Below are 23,974 nucleotides of genomic sequence, written 5' to 3'. Positions count from 1 at the left end.
AGACCCCCGCTATGGGATGAAACCCCTGCTATGGGGCTGAGACCCCACCCTATGGGATGAAACCCCTGCTATGGGGCTGAGACCCCACCCTATGGGGTTGGGACCCTTGCTATGGGATGAGACCCCTGCTATGGGGCTGAGACCCCACCCTATGGGGTTGAGACCCATCCTATGGGGCCGACACCCCCGCTATGGGGCTGAGACCCCCCACTATGGGGCTGAGACCCCCCACTATGGGGCTGAGACCCCACCCTATGGGGTTGAGACCCCTGCTATGGGGCTGAGACCCCCCGCTATGGGGCCGAGCCCCCCGCTATGGGGCCGAGCCCCCCGCTATGGGGCAGCCCCTCACCCAGGTAGTGGTCGATGTCCATCTGCATGAAGCACAGCTCCTTGGGGGGCTCGGGGGGCAGCGGGGGGCGGCGCCACTTGGGGTTGATTTCCCCTACAAACAGGGAACCTGGGGGGCAAAGAAGGGGGGCAGGGGGGTCACAGCCAGCCCCATAGCGCCCCATAGAGCACAGTGTGCCCCATAGCGCCCCATAGAACCCCACAGCCCCCCAAATACCCCCCCATACACCCCATAGCCCCCCATATTACCCCCATACACCCCCCATATACCCCCCCATACACCCCATAGCCCCCCATATAACCCCCCATATACCCCATATACCCCCCCATGTCCCCCCTCTCCCCCCATAGGACCCCATATCCACCCATATACCCCCCATAGAACCCCATATACCCCCCCATACACCCCATAGCCCCCCCATATACCTCCCCATGTCCCCCTTCTCCCCCCATAGTACCCCATAGCCCCCCATATACCCCCCATAGCCCCCCATATACCCCCCATAGAACCCCATAGCCCCCCATATACCCCCCCCTACACCCCATAGCCCCCCATATACCCCCCATAGGACCCCATAGCCCCCCACATACCCCCCCATACACCCCATAGCTCCCCATATACCCCCACATACCCCCCATATACCCCCACATACACCCCATATACCCCCCCATACACCCCATAGCCCCCCATATACCCCCCCATAATCCCCATAGACCCCCATATACCCCCCCATAGAACCCCACAGCCCCCCATATACACCCCCTACACCCCATAGCCCCCCATATTACCCCCATACACCCCCCATATACCCCCCCATACACCCCCTAGCCCCCCATATAACCCCCCATATACCCCCCCATGTCCCCCTTCTCCCCCCATAGAACCCCATAGCCCCCCAAATACCCCCCATAGGACCCCATAGCCCCCCATATACCCCCCCATACACCCCATAGCCCCCCATATACCCCCCCATAGAACCCCTTAGCCCCCCATATACCCCCATATACCCCCCCTAGGACCCCCTAGCCCCCCATATACCCCCCCATACACCCCATATACCCCCCCACGTCCCCTTTCTCCCCCCATAGAACTCCATAGCCCCCCATACAACCCATAGCCCCCCATATACCCCCCATAGAACCCCCCAAACACCCCATAGACCCCCATATACCCCCCCCATATGACCCCCCATATACCCCCCCCATACACCCCACAGCCCCCCATATACCCCCCCATAGCCCCCCATATACCCCCCCATACACCCCATATACCCCCCCATACACCCCCCCATAGAACCCCATAGCCCCCCATAGAACCCCATAGCCCCCATATACCCCCCCATACACCCCGTAGCCCCCCATATACCCCCCCATACACCCCATAGCCCCCCATATACCCCCCATAGAACCCCATAGCCCCCCATATACCCCCCCATACACCCCATAGCCACCCATATACCCTCCCATACACCTCATAACCCCCCATAGCCCCCCATATACCACCCATAGAACCCCATAGCCCCCCTTATACCCCCCCATACAACCCATAGCCCCCCATATACCCCCCCATACAACCCATAGCCCCCCATATACCCCCCCATAGAACCCTTTCTCCCCCCATATAACACCATAGCCCTCCATATACCCCCCCATAGAACCCCATAGCCCCCCATATACCCCCCCATGTCCCCCTTCTCCCCCCATAGAACCCCATAGCCCCCCATACACCCCATATACCCCCCCATACACCCCATAGCCCCCCATATACCTCCCCAAATCCACCTTCTCCCCCCATAGGACCCCATAGCCCCCCATACACCCCCCCCATACACCCCATAGCCCCCCATATACCCCCCATAGCCCCCAATATACCCCCCCCATATCCCCCTTCTCCCCCCATAGAACCCCATAGCCCCCCATATACCCCCCATACACCCCATAGAACCCCATAGCCCCCCAAAGAACCCCATAGTCCCCCATATACCTCCCCATACACCACATAGCCCCCCATACACCCCCCAAGTCCCCCTTCTCCCCCCATATAACACCATAGCCCTCCATATACCCCCCCATAGAACCCCATAGCCCCCCATATACCCCCCATAGAACCCCATAGCCCCCCATATACCCCCCATAGAACCCCATAGCCCCCCATATAACCCCATAGAACCCCATAGCCCCCCATATACCCCCATACACCCCAAATACCCCCTATATACCCCCCCATAGAACCCCATAGCCCCACTTATACCCCCCCATGTCCCCCCATATACCCCCCCATGTCCCCCTTCTCCCCCCATAGGACTCCATAGCCCCCCATATACCCCCATATAACCCCCCATATCCCCATTCTCCCCCCATAGAACCCCATAGCCCCCCATATACCCCCCCATAGAACCCCATAGCCCCCCATATACCCCCCCATACACCTCATAACCCCCCATAGCCCCCCATATACCACCCATAGAACCCCATAGCCCCCCTTATACCCCCCCATACACCCCATAGCCCCCCATATACCCCCCCATGTCCCCATTCTCCCCCCATAGAACCCCATAGCCCCCCATATACCCCCATAGAACCCCATAGCCCCCCATATACCCCCCCATAGGCCCCCATAGAACCCCATAGCCCCCCATATGCCCCCCCATACACCCCATAGCCCCCCATATACCCCCATAGAACCCCATAGCTCCCCATATACCCCCCATATACCCCATAGCCCCCCATATACCCCCCATACACCCCAAATACCCCCTATATACCCCCCATAGAACCCCATAGCCCCCCATATACCCCCCCATACACCCCATAGCCCCCCATATACCCCCCATAGAACCCCATATACCCCCCCTACACCCCATAGCCCCCTACATACCCCCCCATACACCCCATAGCCCCCCATATACCCCCCCATACCCCCCATATACCCCCCCATGCACCCCATAGCCCCCCATATACCCCCCCATACACCCCATAGGCCTCCATAGAACCCCATAGCCCCCCATATACCTCCCCATACAACCCATAGCCCCCATATACCCCCATATACCCCCCCTAGGACCCCATAGCCCCCCATATACCCCCCCATACACCCCACAGCCCCACATATATCCCCCCATAGCCCCCCATATACTCCCCCATACACCCCATAGCCCCCCATATACCCCCCATAGAACCCCATAGAACCCCATAGCCCCCCATATACCCCCCATACACCCCATAGCCCCCCAAAGAACCCCATAGCCCCCCATATACCCCCCCATAGCCCCCCATATCCCCCCATATACCCCCCCATAGCCCCCCATATCCCCCCCCTCACCAGCAGTGCTGCTCTCTGTCCCCCCCCCCATCTGCTCTTCCTCCTCCTCCTCCTCCTCCTCGTCCTCCATCATGGCCAGCTCCTCCTCGAATCGGGATGGGGGGGGGTCTTCGTGCCCCTCCCCCCCCCGCAGCCGTTTACGTTGATGGGGGTTGGGGGGGGCCAGGGGGGGGGGCGGCCGCTTCGACTCCATCCTATAGGGGGGTCAGAGACCTATGAGACCCCCCCAGACCCCCCATATCCCCCCCATTGACCCCAATGAGACCCCAGACCCCCCATATCCCCCCCATAGACCCCAATGGACCCCCCATATCCCCCCCATTCACCCCTATGAGCACCCCCCCCCCCATTGACCCCAATGAGACCCCAGATCCCCTCCATTGACCCCTATGGACCCCCGCCCATCCCCAAGACCCCCCAAATCCCCCCCATTGGCCCCATTGACCCCAATGGACCCCCCATATCCCCCCGTTCACCTCTATGAGACCCCCTCCCCCCATTGACCCCAATGAGACCCCAGCCCCCCCCCATATCCCCCCCCATTGACCCCAATGGACCCCCCCAGGCCCCCCCCATTCACCCCTATGAGACCCCAGACCCCCCATATCCCCCTCATTGACCCCAATGGACCCCCCATATCCCCCCCATTCACCCCTATGAGACCCCAGACCCCTCAGACCCCCCCCAAATCCCCTCCATTCACCCCTATGAACCCCCCCTGCCCCCCAAGACCCCCCATATCCCCCCCACTGACCCCAATGAGACCCCAGACCCCTCAGACCCCCCCCATATCCCCTCCATTGACCCCCCCCACCCCCAAGACCCCCCATATCCCCCCTCATTGACCCCAATAAGACCCCAGACCCCTCAGACCCCCCCCCCAAATCCCCCCATTGACCCCAATGGACCCCCCATTCACCCCTATGAGACCCCCCATATCCCCCCCCATTCACCCCAATGAGACCCCAGACCCCCATATCCCCCCCATTGACCCCAATGAGACCCCAGACCCCTCAGCCCCCCCCCCATATCCCCCCTCATTGACCCCAATGGACCCCCCATATCCCCCCCATTCACCCCTATGAGACCCCCCCTCCCCCCATTGACCCCAATGAGACCCCAGACCCCTCAAAACCCCCCCCCAAATCCCCCCCATTCACCCCTATGAGCCCCCCCAGACCCCCCCATATCCCCCCCCATTGACCCCAATGGACCCCCCCCATACCGACCCCCCCCCCCAAATCCCCTCCATTCACCCCTATGAGACCCCAGACCCCCCCCACAACCCCCCCATTGACCCCAATGGACCCCTCCCGCCCCCAAGACCCCCCATATCCCCCCTCATTCACCCCAATGAACCCCCAGACCCCCCCATATCCCCCCCATTCACCCCAATGAGACCCCAGACCCCTCAGACCCCCCCCATATCCCCTCCATTCACCCCTATGAGACCCCCCAAATCCCCCCCATTGACCCCAATGGACCCCCCACTCACCCCTATGAGACCCCAGACCCCCCATATCCCCCCCATTGAGCCCAATGGACCCCCCATGTCCCCCCCATTCACCCCTATGAGACCCCAGACCCCCCATATCCCCCCCATTGAGCCCAATGGACCCCCCATGTCCCCCCCATTCACCCCTATGAGCACCCCCCCCCCCCCATTGACCCCAATGGACCCCCCATATACCCCCATTGACCCCAATGGACCCCCTATATCCCCCCATTGACCCCAATGGACCCCCCCATTCACCCCTATGAGACCCCAGACCCCCCATATCCCCCCCATTGACCCCAATGGACCCCCCTATATTTCCCCATTGACCCCAATGGACCCCCCATATCCCCCCATTGACCCCAATGGACCCTCCATATCCCCCCATTGACCCCAATGGACCCCCCATATCCCCCCATTGACCCCAATGGACCCCCCATATCCCCCCATTGACCCCAATGGACCCCCCATATCCCCCCATTGACCCCAATGGACCCCCCATATCCCCCCATTAACCCCAATGGACCCCCAGATCCCCCCCATTGACCCCAATGGACCCCCCAGACCCCCCCCATTCACCCCTATGAGACCCCAGACCCCCCATATCCCCCCCATTGAACCCAATGGACCCCCCAGACCCCCCCATTGACCCCAATGGACCCCCCAGACCCCCCCATTGACCCCAATGGACCCCCCAGACCCCCCCAAATCCCCTCCATTGACCCCAATGGACCCCCCAGACCCCCCCATATCCCCCCCCATTGACCCCAATGGACCCCCTAGACCCCCCCATTCACCCCTATGAGACCCCAGACCCCCCATATCCCCCTCATAGACCCCAATGGACCCCCCATATCCCCCCCATTCACCCCTATGAGACCCCAGACCCCCCATATCCCCCTCATAGACCCCAATGGACCCCCCATATCCCCCCCATTCACCCCTATGAGACCCCAGACCCCTCATATCCCCCCATTGACCCCAATGGACCCCCCATATCCCCCCCATTCACCCCAATGGACCCCCCATATCCCCCCCATTGACCCCAATGGACCCCCCATATCCCCCCATTGACCCCAATGGACCCCCCATATCCCCCCATTGACCCCAATGGACCCCCATATCCCCCCATTGACCCCAATGGACCCCCAGATCCCCCCCATTGACCCCAATGGACCCCCCATATCCCCCCCATTGACCCCAATGGACCCCCAGATCCCCCCCATTGACCCCAATGGACCCCCCATATCCCCCCATTGACCCCAATGGACCCCCCATATCCCCCCATTGACCCCAATGGACCCCCCATATCCCCCCATTGACCCCAATGGACCCCCTATATCCCCCTATTGACTCCAATGGACCCCCCATATCCCCCCATTGACCCCAATGGACCCCCCATATCCCCCCATTGACCCCAATGGACCCCCCATATCCCCCCATTCATCCCTATGAGACCCCCCCCCCCCATTGACCCCAATGGACCCCCCATATCCCCCCATTGACCCCAATGGACCCCCCATATCCCCCCATTCATCCCTATGAGACCCCCCCCCCCCCCCATTCACCCCTATAAGCACCCCCCCCCCCCATTGACCACAATGGACCCCCCAGTCCCCCCAATTCCCCCCCATTGACCCCAATGAGACCCCAGCCCCCCCCATATCCCCCCCATTGAACCCAATGGACCCCCCAGACCCCCCCATATCCCCCCCATTGACCCCAATGGACCCCCCATATCCCCCCCATTCACCCCTATGAGCCCCCCCCCCTCCATTGATCCCAATGAGCCCCCAGCCCCCCCCCATATCCCCCACATTGACCCCAATGAGACCCCAGACCCCCCATATCCCCCCCATTGACCCCAATGGACCCCCCATATCCCCCCATTGACCCCAATGGACCCCCCAGATCCCCCCATTCACCCCTATGAGCCCCCAGAGCCCCCATATCCCCCCCATTGACCCCAATGGACCCCCCATTCATCCCTATGAGCCCCCCCCCCCCTCCATTGATCCCAATGAGACCCCAGCCCCCCCCCATACCCCCCCAGCCCCTCACACCCCCCCAGTCCCCATAAACCCCCATAAACCCCCCCATAAAGACCCTCCCCACCCCCCTCCCAACCCTTTAAACCCCTTTAATCCCCCCCAGACCCCAAATCTGCCCCATTTTAACCCAAAATCCAGCCCCCCCCCCCCCCCCTCACAACGCACTCTACTCTCCCGCCAACAGCCGAACTGTGAGGTGAGCCTCGCACTTCCGGTTCTCCACCCCCGGAAACGCGCGTTGATTGGTTCACAGTAGTTCTATTTCCGGTAGCCATCTTGAGTAAGGGCAGTGGAAGGCGGGATAGGGTGGGAACGCCCATTTGTGGGCGTGGTCACAACAAGACACGCCCCCCCAGCTCGGTTATAATGGGCTTCTATGGGATTCGCCCCCCCCCCAATAATCCCATATATATGGGGGGAATCAGACCCTAAATGGGACCAGCGACCCCAAACCCCCCCCAACCCATAATACAGGGACCAGAGACCCCCCCACCCCAAATATAGGGGGTAAGAAACCCCCCCCAGCCCCATAAATGGGGGTTTTGGAGCCCCCCCCCCCAATAATCCCATATATATGGGGGGGAATCAGACCCTAAATGGGACCAGCGACCCCAAACCCCCCCCCAACCCATAATACAGGGACCAGAGACCCCCCCACCCCAAATATAGGGGGTAAGAAACCCCCCCAGCCCCATAAATGGGGGTTTTGGAGCCCCCCCCCCATTAATCCCATATATATATATGGGGGATCAGTGACCCTAAATGGGGGCAGCGACCCCCAACCCCCCCCAACCCATAATACAGGGTCAAGAGACCCCCCCACCCCAAATATAGGGGGTAAGAGACCCCCCCCAGCCACATAAATTGGGGTTTTGGAGGCCCCCCCCCCCATATTTCCACCCCCATAGAGGAAATACAGGACCCCCCCCCCCCCAATTCCTACCCCATATAGAGATAATAGGACCCCCCCCCAATTCCTACCCCATATAGAGATAATAGGACCCCCCCCAATTCCTCCCATATAGAGATAATATAGGACCCCCCCCCAATCATCCCATATAGTGATAATATAAGACCCCCCCCCAATCATCCCATATAGTGATAATATAGGACCCCCCCCCAATGATCCCATATAGAGATAATATAGGACCCCCCCCCAATGATCCCATATAAAGATAATATAGGACCCCCCCCAATCATCCCATATAGAGATAATATAGAACCCCCCACCCCAATTCCTACCCCATATAGAGATAATATAGGACCCCCCCCCCCAATTCCTACCCCATATAGAAATAGGACCCCCCCCCAATTCCTCCCATATAGAGATAATATAGGACCCCCCCCAATTCCTCCCATATAGAGATAATATAGGACCCCCCCCCAATTCCTCCCATATAGAGATAATATAGGACCCCCCCGAATTCCTCCCATATAGAGATAATATAGGACCCCCCCAATCATCCCATATAGTGATAATATAGAACCCCCCCCCCAATTCCTCCCATATAGAGATAATATAGGACCCCCCCCCCAATTCCTCCCATATAGAGATAATAGGACCCCCAATTCCTACCCCATATAGAGATAATATAGGACCCCCCCCCAATTCCTCCCATATAGAGATAATATAGGACCCCCCCCAATCATCCCACATAGAGATAATATAGGACCCCCCCCAATTCCTCCCATATAGATAATATAGGACCCCCCCCCCAATCATCCCATATAGAGATAATATAGGACCCCCCCCAATTCCTCCCATATAGATAATATAGGACCCCCCCCAATCATCCCATATAGAGATAATATAGGACCCCCCCCAATCATCCCATATAGAGATAATATAGGGACCCCCCCCAATTCCTACCCCATATAGAGATAATATAGAACCCCCCCCCCAATCATCCCATATAGAGATAATATAGGACCCCCCCCAAATTCCTCCCATATAGAGATAATATAGGACCCCCCCCCCAATCATCCCATATAGAGATAATATAGGACCCCCCCCCAATGATCCCATATAGATAATATAGGACCCCCCCCAATCATCCCATATAGATAATATAGGACCCCCCCCCCAATTCCTCCCATATAGAGATAATAGGACCCCCCCCAATTTCTACCCCATATAGAGATAATACAGGACCCCCCCCAATTCCTCATATAGAGATAATATAGGACCCCCCCCAATTCCTCCCATATAGAGATAATAGGACCCCCCCCCAATTCCTCCCATATAGATAATATAGGACCCCCCCCCAATCATCCCATATAGAGATAATATAAGACCCCTCCCCAATTCCTCCCATATAGAGATAATATAGGACCCCCCCCCCAATCATCCCATATAGAGATAATATAGGACCCCCCCCAATTCATCCCATATAGAGATAATATAGGACCCCCCCCAATTCCTCCCATATAGAGATAATATAAGACCCCCCCCCAATTCCTCCCATATAGATAATATAGGACCCCCCCCCAATTCCTCCCATATAGAGATAATAGGACCCCCCCCAATTCCTACCCCATATAGAGATAATATAGGACCCCCCCCCAATTCCTCCCATATAGAGATAATATAGTACCCCCCCCCCAATTCCTCTCATATAGAGATAATATAGGACCCCCCCCCAACTCCCCCCATACAGAGATAACATAAGACCCCCCCCCAATTCCTACCCCATATAGAGATAATAGGACCCCCCCCAATTCCTACCCCATATATTGATAATATAGGACCCCCCCATCATCCCATATAGAGATAATATAGGACCCCCCCCCCAAGCATCCCATATAGAGATAATATAGGACCCCCCACCAAGCATCCCATATAGATAATATAGGACCCCCCCCCAATCATCCCATATAGAGATAATATAGGACCCCCCCCAATCATCCCATATAGATAATATAGGACCCCCCCCCCAATTCCTCCCATATAGATAATATAGGACCCCCCCCCAATTCCTCCCATATAGAGATAATATAGGACCCCCCCCCAATCATCCCATATAGAGATAATATAGGACCCCCCCCCAATTCCTACCCCATATAGAGATAATATAGAACCCCCCCCCAATTAATCCCATATAAAGATAATATAGGACCCCCCCCAATCATCCCATATATATAATATAGGACCCCCCCCCAATTCCTACCCCATATAGAGATAATATAGGACCCCCCCCCCCCAATCATCCCATATAGAGATAATATAGGACCCCCCCCCAAATAAACCCACACAGAGTCGGGGGGGGACACACATAAATTGTTCTTTATTGTAGATCCAGCCCCATAGGAACCACCTGCAACACAATAAGGGGGGGGGGGGGTTAATGAGGTGACCCCAAAACCCCATATCTGCCCCCCCCCCTTTTAGGACTCCCCCCCCCCCCCATGGACCCCCTCAGACCCCCCCCGTGGTGTCAAGTCCTCCGGGGGGGGGGCACAGGTGACATCAAGGTTCAGCGCCCAGTGCTGCCATCATAGGGGGTCCCAAACCCCCCCCACCCCCCCCACATTGGGGTCCATTTGGGGCTGGGGTCCCAACCCCCCCCCCCCAACCCCAATTATTTGGGGTCTATTTGGGGCTGGGGTCCCAAATCCCCCCCCCCAACCCCAATTATTTGGGGTCTATTTGGGGCTGGGGTCCCAAATCCCCCCCCCCCAACCCCAATTATTTGGGGTCTATTTGGGGCTGGGGTCCCAACCCCCCCCCCCACATTGGGGTCCATTTGGGGCTGGGGTCCCAACCCCCCCCCCCCCAACCCCAATTATTTGGGGTCTATTTGGGGCTGGGGGGGGGTCAGTCCTCAACCCCCCCCCCCCCCCCAATCCCCCCTCCCACCCCCACTCACCTCTTAGTAGGGGGGGGGTCTCACATAGGGCTGAGGTCGTGCCCCCCCCCAGACCCCATCACCCCAATAAGACCCCCCCCATTTATTGGGGTCCCATATAGGACCCCTCTGAATCCCCCCATAGTCCTTAACACCTCTTAGTGGGGGGGAGGGGGTCCCATTTGAGGCTGTATTTATGGGGGGGGGTCTCTCAATCCTCCTCCTCATCCTCCCCCCCCCATAACCCCAATCCCCCCCCCATAAACCCTATAACCCCCCCCATAGCCCCTATAACCCCCCATAAACCCTATAACCCCCCCTATAACCCCCCCATAAACCCTATAACCCCCCCTATAACCCCCCTATTACCCCCCAACTCACCTCTTACAGTGGGGGGGGGGCTCCTATTAGACGCTGTATTTATTTATGGGGGGGGGTCTCTCAATCCTCCTCCTCATCCTCCCCCCCCCATAAACCCTATAACCCCCCCCATAAACCCTATAACCCCCCCTATAACACCCCCAATCCCCCCCTATAGCCCCTATAGTCCCCCTATTACCCCTCAACTCACCTCTTCCAGTGGGGGGGGGGGGGCTCCCATTGGACGCTGTATTTATTTATGGGGGGGGGTCTCCCAATCCTCCTCCCCCCATAACCCCAATCCCCCCCCCATAGCCCCTATATCCCCCCTATTACCCCCCAACTCACCTCTTCCAGTGTGGGGGGGGCTCCCATTGGACGCTGTATTTATATATGGGGGGGGGGTCTCTCAATCCTCCTCTTCATCCTCGCCCCCATAAACCCCATAACCCCCCCATAAACCCTATAACCCCCCCTATAACACCCCCAATCCCCCCCTATAGCCCCTATAACCCCCCTACAGCCCCTATAACCCCCCCATAGCCCCTATAACCCCCCCATAGCCCCTATAACCCCCTTATTACCCCCCAACTCACCTCTTACAGTGGGGGGGGGGCTCCCATTGGACGCTGTATTTATTTATGGGGGGGGGTCTCTAAATCCTCCTCTTCATCCTCCCCCCCCCATAAATCCCATAACCCCCCCATAAACCCTATAACCCCCCCTATAACCCCCCCTATAGCCCCTATAACCCCCTTATAACCCCCCAACTCACCTCTTCCAGTGGGGGGGGGCTCCCATTGGACGCTGTATTTATATTGGGGGGGGTCTCTCAATCCTCCTCCCCCCATAACCCCAATCCTCCCCCCCCTATAGCCCTTATAACCCCCCCTATAAACCCTATAACCCCCCAACTCACCTCTTCCAGTGTGGGGGGGGCTCCCATTGGACACTGTATTTATATATGGGGGGGGGTCTCTCAATCCTCCTCTTCATCCTCGCCCCCCCCCGCCCCCCCCTGCCCCTTCTTGGCGTTCTTCCTTTTAACGCGGCCCGGTCGCCCCCCCCCATATGGGGACCTTAAGGAGAAGTCGATGTGTTTCTGGGAGTCCAAACGAACCAGGAACGACGGGATGTTCACCACCTGCTTACGGACCCTATAGGATATATAGGATATATAGGGGATGGGGGGGGTCAGCACCCCATATGTGACCCCCCCACCCCATATGTGACCCCCCACCCCATCACAGACCCCCCATAACAGCCCCATTAATGTAACCCCCCCCCCCATTGCCTTTAAAGGCCCCATTAATGCAGCCCCCCCCCCTTATGGACCCTATAGGGGATATAGGGGATGGGGGGGGTCAGCACCCCATATGTGACCCCCCCACCCCATATGTGACCCCCCCACCCCATCATAGACCCCCCATAACAGCCCCATTAATGTAACCCCCCCCCATTGCCTTTAAAGGCCCCATTAATGCAGCCCCCCCCCCCCCTTACGGACCCTATAGGGGATATAGGGGATGGGGGGGTCAGCACCCCATATGTGACCCCCCCACCCCATCATAGACCCCCCATAACAGCCCCATTAATGTAACCCCCCCCCCATTGCCTTTAAAGGCCCCATTAATGCAGCCCCCCCCCCCCCCCAAACTTGTTCACCACCTGCTTACAGACCCTATAGGGGATATAGGGGATATAGGGGATGGGGGGGGTCAGCACCCCATATGTGACCCCCCCACCCCATATGTGACCCCCCATAACAGCCCCATTGATGCAGCCCCCCCCCATTGCCTTTAAAGGCCCCATTAATGCAGCCCCCCCCCCTTATGGACCCTATAGGGGATATAGGGGATGGGGGGGGGTCAGCACCCCATATGTGACCCCCCCACCCCATATGTGACCCCCCCACCCCATCACAGACCCCCCATAACAGCCCCATTAACGTAACCCCCCCCCCATTGCCTTTAAAGGCCCCATTAATGCAGCCCCCCACAATGTTCATCACTTGCTTATGGACCCTATAGGGGATATAGGGGATATATGGGATGGGGGGGGTCAGCACCCCATATGTGACCCCCCCACCCCATATGTGACCCCCCCACCCCATATGTGACCCCCCATAACAGCCCCATTAATGCAGCCCCCCCCCCCCTAAAGTGCCAAGGATGGGATGTTCACCACCTGCTTACGGACCCTATAGAATATATAGGATATATAGGGGATGGGGGGGGTCAGCACCCCATATGTGACCCCCCCACCCCATATGTGACCCCCACACCCCATATGTGACCCCCCCACCCCATCATAGACCCCCCATAACAGCCCCATTAATGTAACCCCCCCCCATTGACTTTAAAGGGCTCATTAATGCAGCCCCCCCCCAAACTGCCAAGGATGGGATGTTCACCACCTGCTTACGGACCCTATAGGGGATATAGGATATATAGGGGATGGGGGGGGGTCAGCACCCCATATGTGACCCCCCCCACCCCATATGTGACCCCCCATAACAGCCCCATTAATGCAGCCCCCCCCCATTGCCTTTAAAGGGCTCATCAAAGCAGCCCCCCCCCCCTAAACTGCCATATAGGATCCCATATAGGAAGAGTCCATATAGGACTATATATAGGAATCTGATCCCATATAGGGTCTGATCCCATATAGGACCCCATATAGTCCATATAGGGCCATATACCTGATGTGCCTCTGCCGTATGAGCACCCTGGCGTGGTGGATGGAGGATCCCATATAGGGCTCTGATCCCATATAGGGTCTGATCCCATATAGGACTATATAGGGCCATATAGGGCCATATAGGACTATATAGGGCCATATACCTGATGTGCCTCTGCCGTATGAGCACCCTGGCGTGGTGGATGGAGGATCCCATATAGGAAGGGTCCATATATGGCCATATAGGACTATATATGCCCATATACCTGATATGCCTCTGCCGTATGAGCACCCTGGCGTGGTGGATGGAGGATCCCATACAGGGCTCTGATCCCATAATGGGGCAGGTCCCTATATACCTATATAGGGTCGGTCCATATAGGACTATATACGCCCCCATACCTTATATGCCTCTGCCGTATGAGCACCCTGGCGTGGTGGATGGAGGATCCCATACAGGGCTCTGATCCCATATGGGGCGGGTCCCTATATACCTATATAGGGTCTAATCCCATATAGGGTCGGTCCATATAGGGCCATATACCTGATGTGCCTCTGCTGTATGAGCACCCTGGCGTGGTGGATGGAGGATCCCATATAGGGTCTGATCCCATATAGGACTATATAGGACTACATATAGGAATCTGATCCCATATAGTCCATATATGCCCATATACCTTATATGTCTCTGCCGTATGAGCACCCTGGCGTGGTGGATGGAGGATCCCATATAGGGTCTGATCCCATATAGGGCCATATAGGACTATATAGGGCCATATACCTGATATGCCTCTGCCGTATGAGCACCCTGGCGTGGTGGATGGAGGATCCCATATAAGGTCTGATCCCATATAGGGCCATATAGAACTATATAGGTCCATATACCTGATATGCCTCTGCAGGGTCTGATCCCATATATGGCCATATAGGACCATATAAGACCCCATACCTTATATGCCTCTGCCGTATGAGCACCCTGGCGTGGTGGATGGAGGATCCCATACAGACCCACATTATAGGGGTCAGATCCCATATAGGGTCTGATCCCATATAGGACTATTTATGGTCCATATACCTGATATGCCTCTGCCGTATGAGCACCCTGGCGTGGTGGATGGAGGATCCCATACAGGGCTCTGATCCTACATGGGGGGGGTCCCTATATACCTATATAGGGTCAGTCCATATATGGCCCCATACCTGATATGTCTCTGCCGTATGAGCACCCTGGCGTGGTGGATGGAGGATCCCATACAGGGCTCTGATCCCATATAAGGTCAGACCCCATATAGGGCCATATAGGTCCATATGGTCCATATACCTGATATGTCTCTGCCGTATGAGCACCCTGGCGTGGTGGATGGACTTGGCCAGCCCCAGTTTGAAGACCTGCGTCTGCAGGCGCCGCTCCAGGAAATCCTCGATCTTCAGCCCCAGGATGTAATCCAGCTTCATCTTACCCTCATCCAGCACACCGATACGGACCAGGCGGCGCAGAAGGGCGTTACCTACAGGTGTGGGGCAGATGTGGGGCGGATATGGGGCAGATAGAGGGGCAGATGTGGGGTAGTTATGGGGCAGATAGAGGGGGAGATATAGGGGGAGATCTGGGGTAACCCTCATCCAGAACACCAATACGGACCAGGCGGCGCAGCAGGGCGTTACCTATAGGGGATATGGGGCAGATATGGGGCGGATATGGGGCAGATAGAGGGGGAGATGTGGGGTAGTTATGGGGCAGATATGGGGTAACCCTCATCCAGCACCCCAATACGGACCAGGCGGCGCAAAAGGGCGTTACCTACAGGTGTGGGGTAGATGTGGGGCAGATATGGGGCAGGTGTGGGGCAGATAGAGGGGGAGATATAGGGGGAGATCTGGGGGTAGATATGGGGTAACCCTCATCCAGCACCCCAATACGGACCAGGCAGCGCAGCAGGGCGTTACCTACAGGTGTGGGGCAGATGTGGGGTAGTTATGGGGCAGATGTGGGGTAGTTATGGGGCAGATAGAGGGGGAGATGTGGGGGTAGATATGGGGTAACCCTCATCCAGCACCCCGATACGGACCAGGCGGCGCAAAAGGGCGTTACCTACAGGTGTGGGGCAGATGTGGGGCAGCTATAGGGGGAGAGATGGGGCTGCTATGTGGGGAGATATGGGGTAGTTATGAGGGGAGATGTGGGGTAACCCTCATCCAGCACCCCAATACAGACCAGGCGGCGCAGCAGGGCGCTACCTATAGGTATGGGGCAGATATGGGGTAGTTATGGGGCAGATATGGGGCAGCTGTGGGTCCCACTCACCCTCAAACAGCCTCTTTGGATCCTTCTCATCCAACGTGAGCAGTTCTCACAGTGACTACAGGGCAGCTATGGGGCAGCTATAGGGTGGCTATAGGGCAGCTATGGGGTGGCTATGGGGCAGCTATGGGTCCCACTCACCCTCAAACAGCCTCTTTGGATCCTTCTCATCCAATGTCAGCAGTTCTCACAGTGACTACAAGGCAGCTATGGGGTGGCTATAGGGCAGCTATGGGGCGGCTATAGGGCGGCTATAGGGCAGCTATGGGGCGGCTATAGGGCAGCTGTGGGTCCCACTCACCCTCAAACAGCCTCTTTGGATCCTTCTCATCCAATGTGAGCAGTTCTCGCGCCGCTTTGCGGATCTTGGCCAGCGTGAATTTCACCCTCCAGACCTCGCGCTTATTGCGCAGCCCATACTCACCTATGGGGGGGGGGGGGGGGTGTAAATGAGGGGGGGGGGGGACAACCCAGGACCCCCAAAGACCCCCCAACCACCCCCCCAATGACCCCCCCATTTCCCCCCTTATTTCCTCCCCAGACCCCAATTCCCCCCCCCATTCTCCCCCATAGACCCCCATTTCCACCCCATTACCCCCCATTCTGCTCCCTATACCCCCTCTTCCCCCCCATAGACCCCCATTTCCCCCCATAGACCCCCATTTCAACCCCCATAGACCCCTATTTCCCCCCATAGCCCCCCATTTCCCCCCATAGAACCCCATTGTGCCCCATAGCCCCCATAGAGCTCCATTATCCCCCTATAAACCCCCATTATCCCCTATAAACCCCCATAGACCCCCATTGTGCCCCCCATTATCCCCCTATAAACCCCCATAGCCCCCCATTATCCCCCTATAAACCCCCCATAGACCCCCATTTCCCCCCATAGACCCCCATTTCAACCCCCATAGACCACCATTATCCCCCTATAAAGCCCCCATAGATCCACATTTCAACCCCCATAGACCCCCATTCTCCCCCCATAGCCCCCCATTATCCCCCTATAAACCCCCATTATCCCCCTATAAACCCCCATAGACCCCCATTTCCACCCCATAGACCCCCATTACCCCCTATAAACCCCCACAGACCCCCATTGTGCCCCACAGACCCCCATTGTGCCCCCCATTTCCCCCCATAGACCCCCATTATCCCACTATAAACCCCCCATAGACCCCCATTGTGCCCCATAGACCCCCATTATCCCACTATAAACCCCCACAGACCCCCATTTCCCCCCATAGCCCCCCATTTCCCCCCTATAAACCCCCCATACACCCCCATTACCCCCCATTGAACCCCATTGTGCCCCATAGCCCCCCATTCTCCCCCCATAGCCCCCCATTATCCCCCTATAAACCCCCATAGACCCCCATTTCCACCCCATAGACCCCCATAGACCCCCATTTCCACCCCATAGCCCCCCATTACCCCCCATAGAACCCCATAGCCCCCCATTATCCCCCTATAAACCCCCATAGACCCCCATTTCCCCCCATAGCCCCCCATTATCCCCCCATAGCCCCCCATAGTCCCCCTATAAACCCCCATAGCCCCCCATTTCCCCCCATAGCCCCCCATTATCCCCCCCCATCCCCCCCATCCCCACCGATGAGTTTCAGCTCCTGATCGAGCCGGGATTTCTCGAAGGGCCGCCGTGGTGTAACGTAAGTTTTCCTACACACCCAACTCCGGGCGACCGGCATCTCTGCGGGCTAAAAACCGACAATTCCGCCTCTAAAACAGCCCCAAAACGGCCCCAATTCACCCCAAAATCGCCCCCCTTCTATAGGGACCACGTTGTCGCCCTCCCACGCCCCGCGCATGCGCACCGCGGTTCAAAATGGCGGCACGCGCGCCCGTGCGCATGCGCGACGCTGCAAACATGGCGGCCGACCGCGCATGCGCACATCGCCGCTTAGGCCTTGTCGCTGTGTAGGCCGCAACGCTGTTATAACGCGGCCTGCCCGACCCCGCCAACCCGCCATAGTGAGGCCTCAGACACCGGAAAAGCCACCGGAAAAACTTCCGGTGCCATTTCCGGTATTTTCCGGTGCCATTTCCGGGTTCTCCCGCCGAGCTTCTCACCTCAGCGCCGCGAGGACGCAAAGGAAGGCCGCGCCGCTCCGCTGGGCTTTATATAGCCCCGTCACTTGGCCACGCCCCTTTCCGCTCGGTGACGCCCAATGGGATCGCGCGGAGCCTCCTCCCGCCAGCCAATGGCTGAGCTCCGTCACCGGGGAGCACCGAGATAGAGCGGCCCGCTATGGGGGCCGCCATGTTTTCGGGAGGGAGGGGGGAGCTCGGGGTCCTCCAGGCTCTTAATGGGGGGCGTTCTACGCCCCTATGGGACCCCCCGCTGGAACCCCATAGCCCCCCCATAGCCCCCCATATCCCCCTATAGCCCCCAAATCCCCCCCATAACCCCCCATAGCCCCCTATAGCCCCCCATACCCCTCCCATAGCCTCCCATATAGCCCCTATAGCCCCCCCTATATCCCCCATAGCCCCTCAGCCCCTCCCATAGCCCCTATAGCCCCCCCATAGCCCCCTATAGCCCCCCATAGCCCCCTATAGCCCCCCCATAGCCCCCATATAGCCCCCTATACCCCCTATAGCCCCCCCCATAGCCCCCCTTATAGCCCCCATAGCCCCCTATACCCTCCATAGCCCCACGTATAGCTCCTATATCCCCCATAGCCCCCCTATACCCCCCCATATAGCCCCTATAGCCACCCATAGCCCCCCACAGCCCCCCATAGCCCCCTATACCCCCCAATACGCCCCCATAGCCCCCCATACCCCCCACAGCCCCCCATATCCCGCCCATAGCCCCCCATATAGCCCCTATAACCCCCTATAGGCCCCATAGCCCCCTATACCCCCCTCATAGCCCCCCATATAGCCCGCATCGCCCCCTATACCCTCCATAGCCCCACATATAGCTCCTATACCCCCCATAGCCCCCCCCATAGCCCCCTATAGCCCCCTATAGCCCCCCCTATAGCCCCATAGCCCCCTATAGCCCCCCATAGCCCCCTATAGCCCCCCCTATAGCCCCCATAGCCCCCTATAGCCACCTATACCCTCCATAGCCCCACATATAGCTCCTATACCCCCCATAGCCCCCCATATAGCCCCCCATATAGCCCCCCATATAGCCCCCTATAGCCCCCTATAGCCCCCCCTATAGCCCCCATAGCCCCCTATAGCCCCCCATAGCCCCCTATACCCTCCATAGCCCCCTATACCCTCCATAGCCCCACATATAGCTCCTATACCCCCCATAGCCCCCCCTATAGCCCCCCCTATAGCCCCCCCTATAGCCCCCCCTATAGCCCCCATAGCCCCCTATACCCCCCTATAGCCCCCTATACCCCTCCATAGCCCCCCATAGCCCTCCATACCCCCCCCATAGCCCCCTATAGCCCCCATAGCCCCCTATAGACCCCATAGCCCCCCCTATAGCCCCCATAGCCCCCTATACCCCCCTATAGCCCCCATACCCCCCCCATATAGCCCCCTATAGCCCCCTATACCCCCCTATAGCCCCCTATACCCCCCCATAGCCCCCATAGCCCCCTATACCCCCCTATAGCCCCCCATATAGCCCGCATCGCCCCCTATACCCCCCATAGCCCCCCTATAGCCCCCTATAGCCCCCCCTATAGCTCCCATAGCCCCCCATATAGCCCCCATAGCCCCCTATACCCCCCCATTGCCCCCCATATAGCCCCCATAGCCCCCTATACCCCCCTATAGCCCCCTATACCCCCCCCATAGCCCCGCCCCCTGGTCCCCATCCCCGTCTCCATGCCAACCGCCTGCATCCCTCTCCCCGCCCCCTCTTGACTGACAGCCGGATCAGCCAATAGGAAGCCGAGAACATCGGGGCGGGGTCCATTATAGGTTGGGGGGGGGGGATGCGGTTGTGGGGGGGGGGGGGGCAGCGTCGATCCCTCCCGGCTCCGATCGAGGTTCGGCCGCTCCGACCCCCCCCATAACCCGCCCCATAACCCGCCCCCCATCGCTTCTTTATTACCCCCCCCCACCCCATTTATTGCCCCCCACCCCCTATATTACCCCCCCACATCCCTTATTGCCCCCCCCTCCTTTCCTATCCCCCCCCATTGTCCCTTCCATCCCTTTATACCACCCTATAGCCCACCCTATATCCCCCCCATAGCCTACCCTATATCCCCCCTATAGCCCACCCTATAGCCCACCCTATAGCCTACCTATAGCCCACCCTATATCCCCCCCATAGCCCACCCTATAGCCCACCCTATAGCCCCCCTATAGCCCACCCTATAGCCCCCCTATATCCCCCCCATAGCCCACCCTATAGCCCACCCTATAGCCCACCCTATAGCCTACCTATAGCCCACCCTATATCCCCCCTATAGCCCACCCTATAGCCCACCCTATATCCCCCCTATATCCCTCCTATATCCCCCCTATAGCCCACCCTATAGCCCCCCTATAGCCCCCCCTATAGCCCACCCTATATCTCCCCTTATAGCCCCCCTATATCCCACCCTATATCCCACCCTATAGCCCACCCTATAGCCCCCCTATAGCCCCCCCTATAGCCCACCCTATATCCCCCCCTATATCCCACCCTATAGCCCCCCTATAGCCCACCCTATATCCCCCCCATAGCCTACCCTATATCCCCTCCATATCCCACCCTATATCCCACCCTATATCCCCCCTATAGCCCTCCCTATAGCCCCCCCTATAGCCCCCCCAACCCCATCACCCCCCCGGCCCTTTATTCCCCCCATAGCCCCCCCACCCCATAGACCCCCCCCCCCCCCATCCCTTTATCCCTCCCGGAGCCCCCCCACCCCATATATCCATCCCCCCTCCCATCCTTTTCTCGTCCCTATAGCCCCCCCCACACCCCATAGCCCCCCCACAACCCTTTTATCTGCCCCATAGCCCCCCCCATCCCATTACCCCCTATAGCCCCCCCACCCTTTTATCCCCCCCATAGCCTCCCTCTATCCCCCCCACCCCATAGCCCCCCCCGACCCTTTTATCCCCCCCATAGCCCCCTTCTATCTCCCCACCCCATAGCCCCCCCACCCCACTATCCCCCCTATAGCCCCCCTCTATCCCCCCACCCCATAGCCCCCCCCATCCCATTATCCCCCCCATAGCCCCCTCCACCCCATTACCCTCTATACCCCCCCCAGCCCACTATCTCCCCATAGCCCCCCTCCACCCTATAGCCCCCCCCGACCCTATTATCCCCCCCATAGCCCCCTTCTATCTCCCCACCCCACAGCCCCCCCACCCTATTATCCCCCCCATAGCCTCCCTCTATCCCCCCCACCCCATAGCCCCCCCCGACCCTATTATCCCCCCTATAGACCCCTTCTATCTCCCCACCCCATAGCCCCCCCCACCCCACTATCTCCCCTATAGCCCCCCTCTATCCCACCCACCCCATAGCCCCCCCCATCCCATTATCCACCCCATAGCCCCCCCATACCCCCCCCCACCCCATTACCCTCTATACCCCCCCCACCCCACTATCTCCCCATAGCCCCCCTCCACCCTATAACCCCCCCCGACCCTATTATCCCCCCCATAGCCTCCCTCTATCCCCCCCACCCCATAGCCCCCCCCACCCCATTATCCCCTTTACCCCCCCCCCCACATCCCCCCACCCCATTACCCCCCCCCACCCCTTTACCCCCCCATTCAACCCCTCCCCATAATCCCCCCCCCCACCATGCCCCCACCCCCCTCTCCCCCTTTCCCCCCCCCCCGGTAGGACCCCCACCCCATAATAACCCCACCCCATAACCCCCCCCCTCCACCCTATAACCCCACCCCATAACCCCCCCATAACCCCCCCCTATAGCCCCCCCATAACCCCCCCATAACCCCCCCATAACCCCCCCCCATAACCCCCCCATAACCCCCCCCTCTCCCCCATAACCCCACCCTATAACCCCCCCCCCCTTTATAATCCCCCTCCCCATATTACGATGCTTCGGCCCGGCCCCCCCCCCCTGCTGGCAGCCGCCATGGCTTCACTCGGCCCCAATGGAGCCATCGGGGCCCCCCCGCCCCCCCCGGCCCGAGGTGAGTGTCCGTCTGTCTGTCCGTGTGTCCCCCCCCCCCCCACAGCCCCACATCCCCGTGTCCGTCTGTCCGTCCCTGTGCCCCATTCATCCCTATGGTGTCCGTCTGTCTCTATGCCCACCCGTCTGTCCGTCTGTCTGTCCGTCCTCCCCCATTATCAGCCCCACATCCCCGTGTCCGTCTGTCCGTCCATCCCTACACCCCCCCCATTCCACCCCCCTCTGTCCGTCTGTCTGTCCGTCCCCAGCCCCCCTTATCAGCCCCATATCCCATCTGTCTGTCCGTCCTGGACCCCTTTATCAGCCCCATATCCTGTCTGTCTGTCTGTCCATCCCCAGCCCCCTTTATCAGCCCCATATCCCGTCTGTCTGTCTGTCCATCCCCCTTTATCAGCCCCATATCCTGTCTGTCTGTCTGTCTGTCTATCCCTCTACCCCCTTTATCAGCCCCATATCCCGTCTGTCTGTCTGTCCCCATCCCCCTTTATCAGCCCCATATCATGTCTGTCTGTCTGTCCATCCTGGACCCCTTTATCAGCCCCATATCATGTCTGTCTGTCCATCCCCAGCCCCCTTTATCAGCCCCATATCCCGTCTGTCTGTCTGTCCACAGCCCCCCTTATCAGCCCCATATCCTGTCTGTCTGTCTGTCTGTCCATCCTGGACCCCTTTATCAGCCCCATATCATGTCTGTCTGTCTGTCCGTCCATCCCCAGCCCCCCTTTATCAGCCCCATATCCCGTCTGTCTGTCTGTCCATCCTGGACCCCCTTTATCAGCCCCATATCATGTCTGTCTGTCTGTCCATCCCCAGCCCCACTTATCAGCCCCATATCATGTCTGTCTGTCTGTCTGTCTGTCCATCCCCCTTTATCAGCCCCATATCCTGTCTGTCCGTCCATCCCCAGCCCCCTTTATCAGCCCCATATCCCGTCTGTCTGTCTGTCCATCCTGGACCCCCTTTATCAGCCCCATATCATGTCTGTCTGTCTGTCCATCCCCAGCCCCACTTATCAGCCCCATATCATGTCTGTCTGTCTGTCTGTCTGTCCATCCCCCTTTATCAGCCCCATATCCTGTCTGTCTGTCCATCCCCAGCCCCTTTATCAGCCCCATATCCCGTCTGTCTGTCTGTCCAGCCCCCTTTATCAGCCCCATATCCCATCTGTCTGTCTGTCTGTCTGTCCATCCCCTTTATCTCCCTTTATCGACCCCAAATCCTCTCCATTCACCCCAATGAATCCCCCCCCTCTCACCCCAATTCTGCCCCATAGGACCCCCCCAAACCCATACATCCCCCAACCCCCCCCCAGATCCATAGGACCCCCAATTCTACCCCATAGGACCCCCCCCCAACCCCATACAACCCCCAACCCCCCTTTGAAGACCCCCAAACTCTCCCCCCCCCCCCCTCAGGACCCCCTGGATCCATAGGACCCCCAATTCTGCCCCATAGGACCCCCCCCCAA

At 58.7% G+C, this 23,974-nt stretch overlaps 2 protein-coding genes and 1 non-coding gene across 8 annotated transcripts in view; all 3 read right to left on the bottom strand.

Annotated features, from left to right (window-relative positions):
- POLD1 (DNA polymerase delta 1, catalytic subunit) overlaps positions 1-7,509 on the bottom strand; it is a 60,633-nt gene extending 53,124 nt beyond the window's left edge. Inside the window, exons 1-3 of the mRNA XM_085533786.1 lie at positions 7,385-7,509; positions 3,674-3,867; positions 353-460 (exon numbers count right to left, since the gene is read on the bottom strand). Coding sequence (XP_085389912.1) covers positions 353-460; positions 3,674-3,867; positions 7,385-7,494 — 412 coding nt within the window. The 5' untranslated portion in view covers positions 7,495-7,509. The remainder of the gene's footprint in view (positions 1-352; positions 461-3,673; positions 3,868-7,384) is intronic.
- A 2,975-nt stretch (positions 7,510-10,484) lies between these two features.
- RPS9 (ribosomal protein S9) lies at positions 10,485-18,526 on the bottom strand. 6 transcript variants are annotated; one of them, XM_085533821.1, is made up of 7 exons: positions 18,497-18,526; positions 18,018-18,123; positions 16,707-16,829; positions 15,425-15,611; positions 12,399-12,581; positions 12,200-12,252; positions 10,485-10,533 (listed from the first exon to the last, which is right to left on the bottom strand). In XM_085533821.1, the coding sequence occupies exons 2-5, from the start codon at positions 18,112-18,114 to the stop codon at positions 12,404-12,406; spliced, it is 585 nt and encodes a 194-aa protein (XP_085389947.1). In that variant the 5' UTR covers positions 18,115-18,123; positions 18,497-18,526; the 3' UTR covers positions 10,485-10,533; positions 12,200-12,252; positions 12,399-12,403. The 6 variants fall into 6 exon arrangements, with proteins under 6 accessions (XP_085389947.1, XP_085389948.1, XP_085389946.1 ...); XM_085533822.1 differs by lacking the exon at positions 12,200-12,252 and having other exon boundaries at positions 12,344-12,581; positions 15,304-15,611; XM_085533820.1 differs by lacking the exon at positions 12,200-12,252 and having other exon boundaries at positions 12,344-12,581.
- On the bottom strand, positions 10,628-10,723 carry LOC146751700 (small nucleolar RNA SNORD88). The gene has a single exon (XR_014941266.1). It is a non-coding gene; the product is annotated as a small nucleolar RNA SNORD88 (small nucleolar RNA).
- Positions 18,527-23,974: the final 5,448 nt, after the last annotated feature.

The sequence above is a fragment of the Coturnix japonica genome, unplaced genomic scaffold (assembly GCF_054131305.1).
Source record: "Coturnix japonica strain WE unplaced genomic scaffold, WE-NBRP24 Scf063, whole genome shotgun sequence".
Taxonomy (NCBI): domain Eukaryota; kingdom Metazoa; phylum Chordata; class Aves; order Galliformes; family Phasianidae; genus Coturnix; species Coturnix japonica.
The sequence above is the reverse complement of the archived record's forward strand: the minus strand, read 5'-3'. Positions and strand labels throughout refer to the sequence as shown.

Bases quoted from the DNA above. Each gene is read 5' to 3' on its own strand.
- RPS9 (XM_085533820.1), bottom strand. From the start codon at position 18,114: ATGCCGGTCGCCCGGAGTTGGGTGTGTAGGAAAACTTACGTTACACCA. The intron at 16,830-18,017 runs GTGGGGATGGGG...CCCCCCCCATAG, and splicing joins TCAGGAGCTGAAACTCATCG to GTGAGTATGGGCTGCGCAAT. The intron at 12,582-15,424 runs GTATATGGACCA...TATATCCTATAG, and splicing joins ATACGGCAGAGACATATCAG to GGTCCGTAAGCAGGTGGTGA.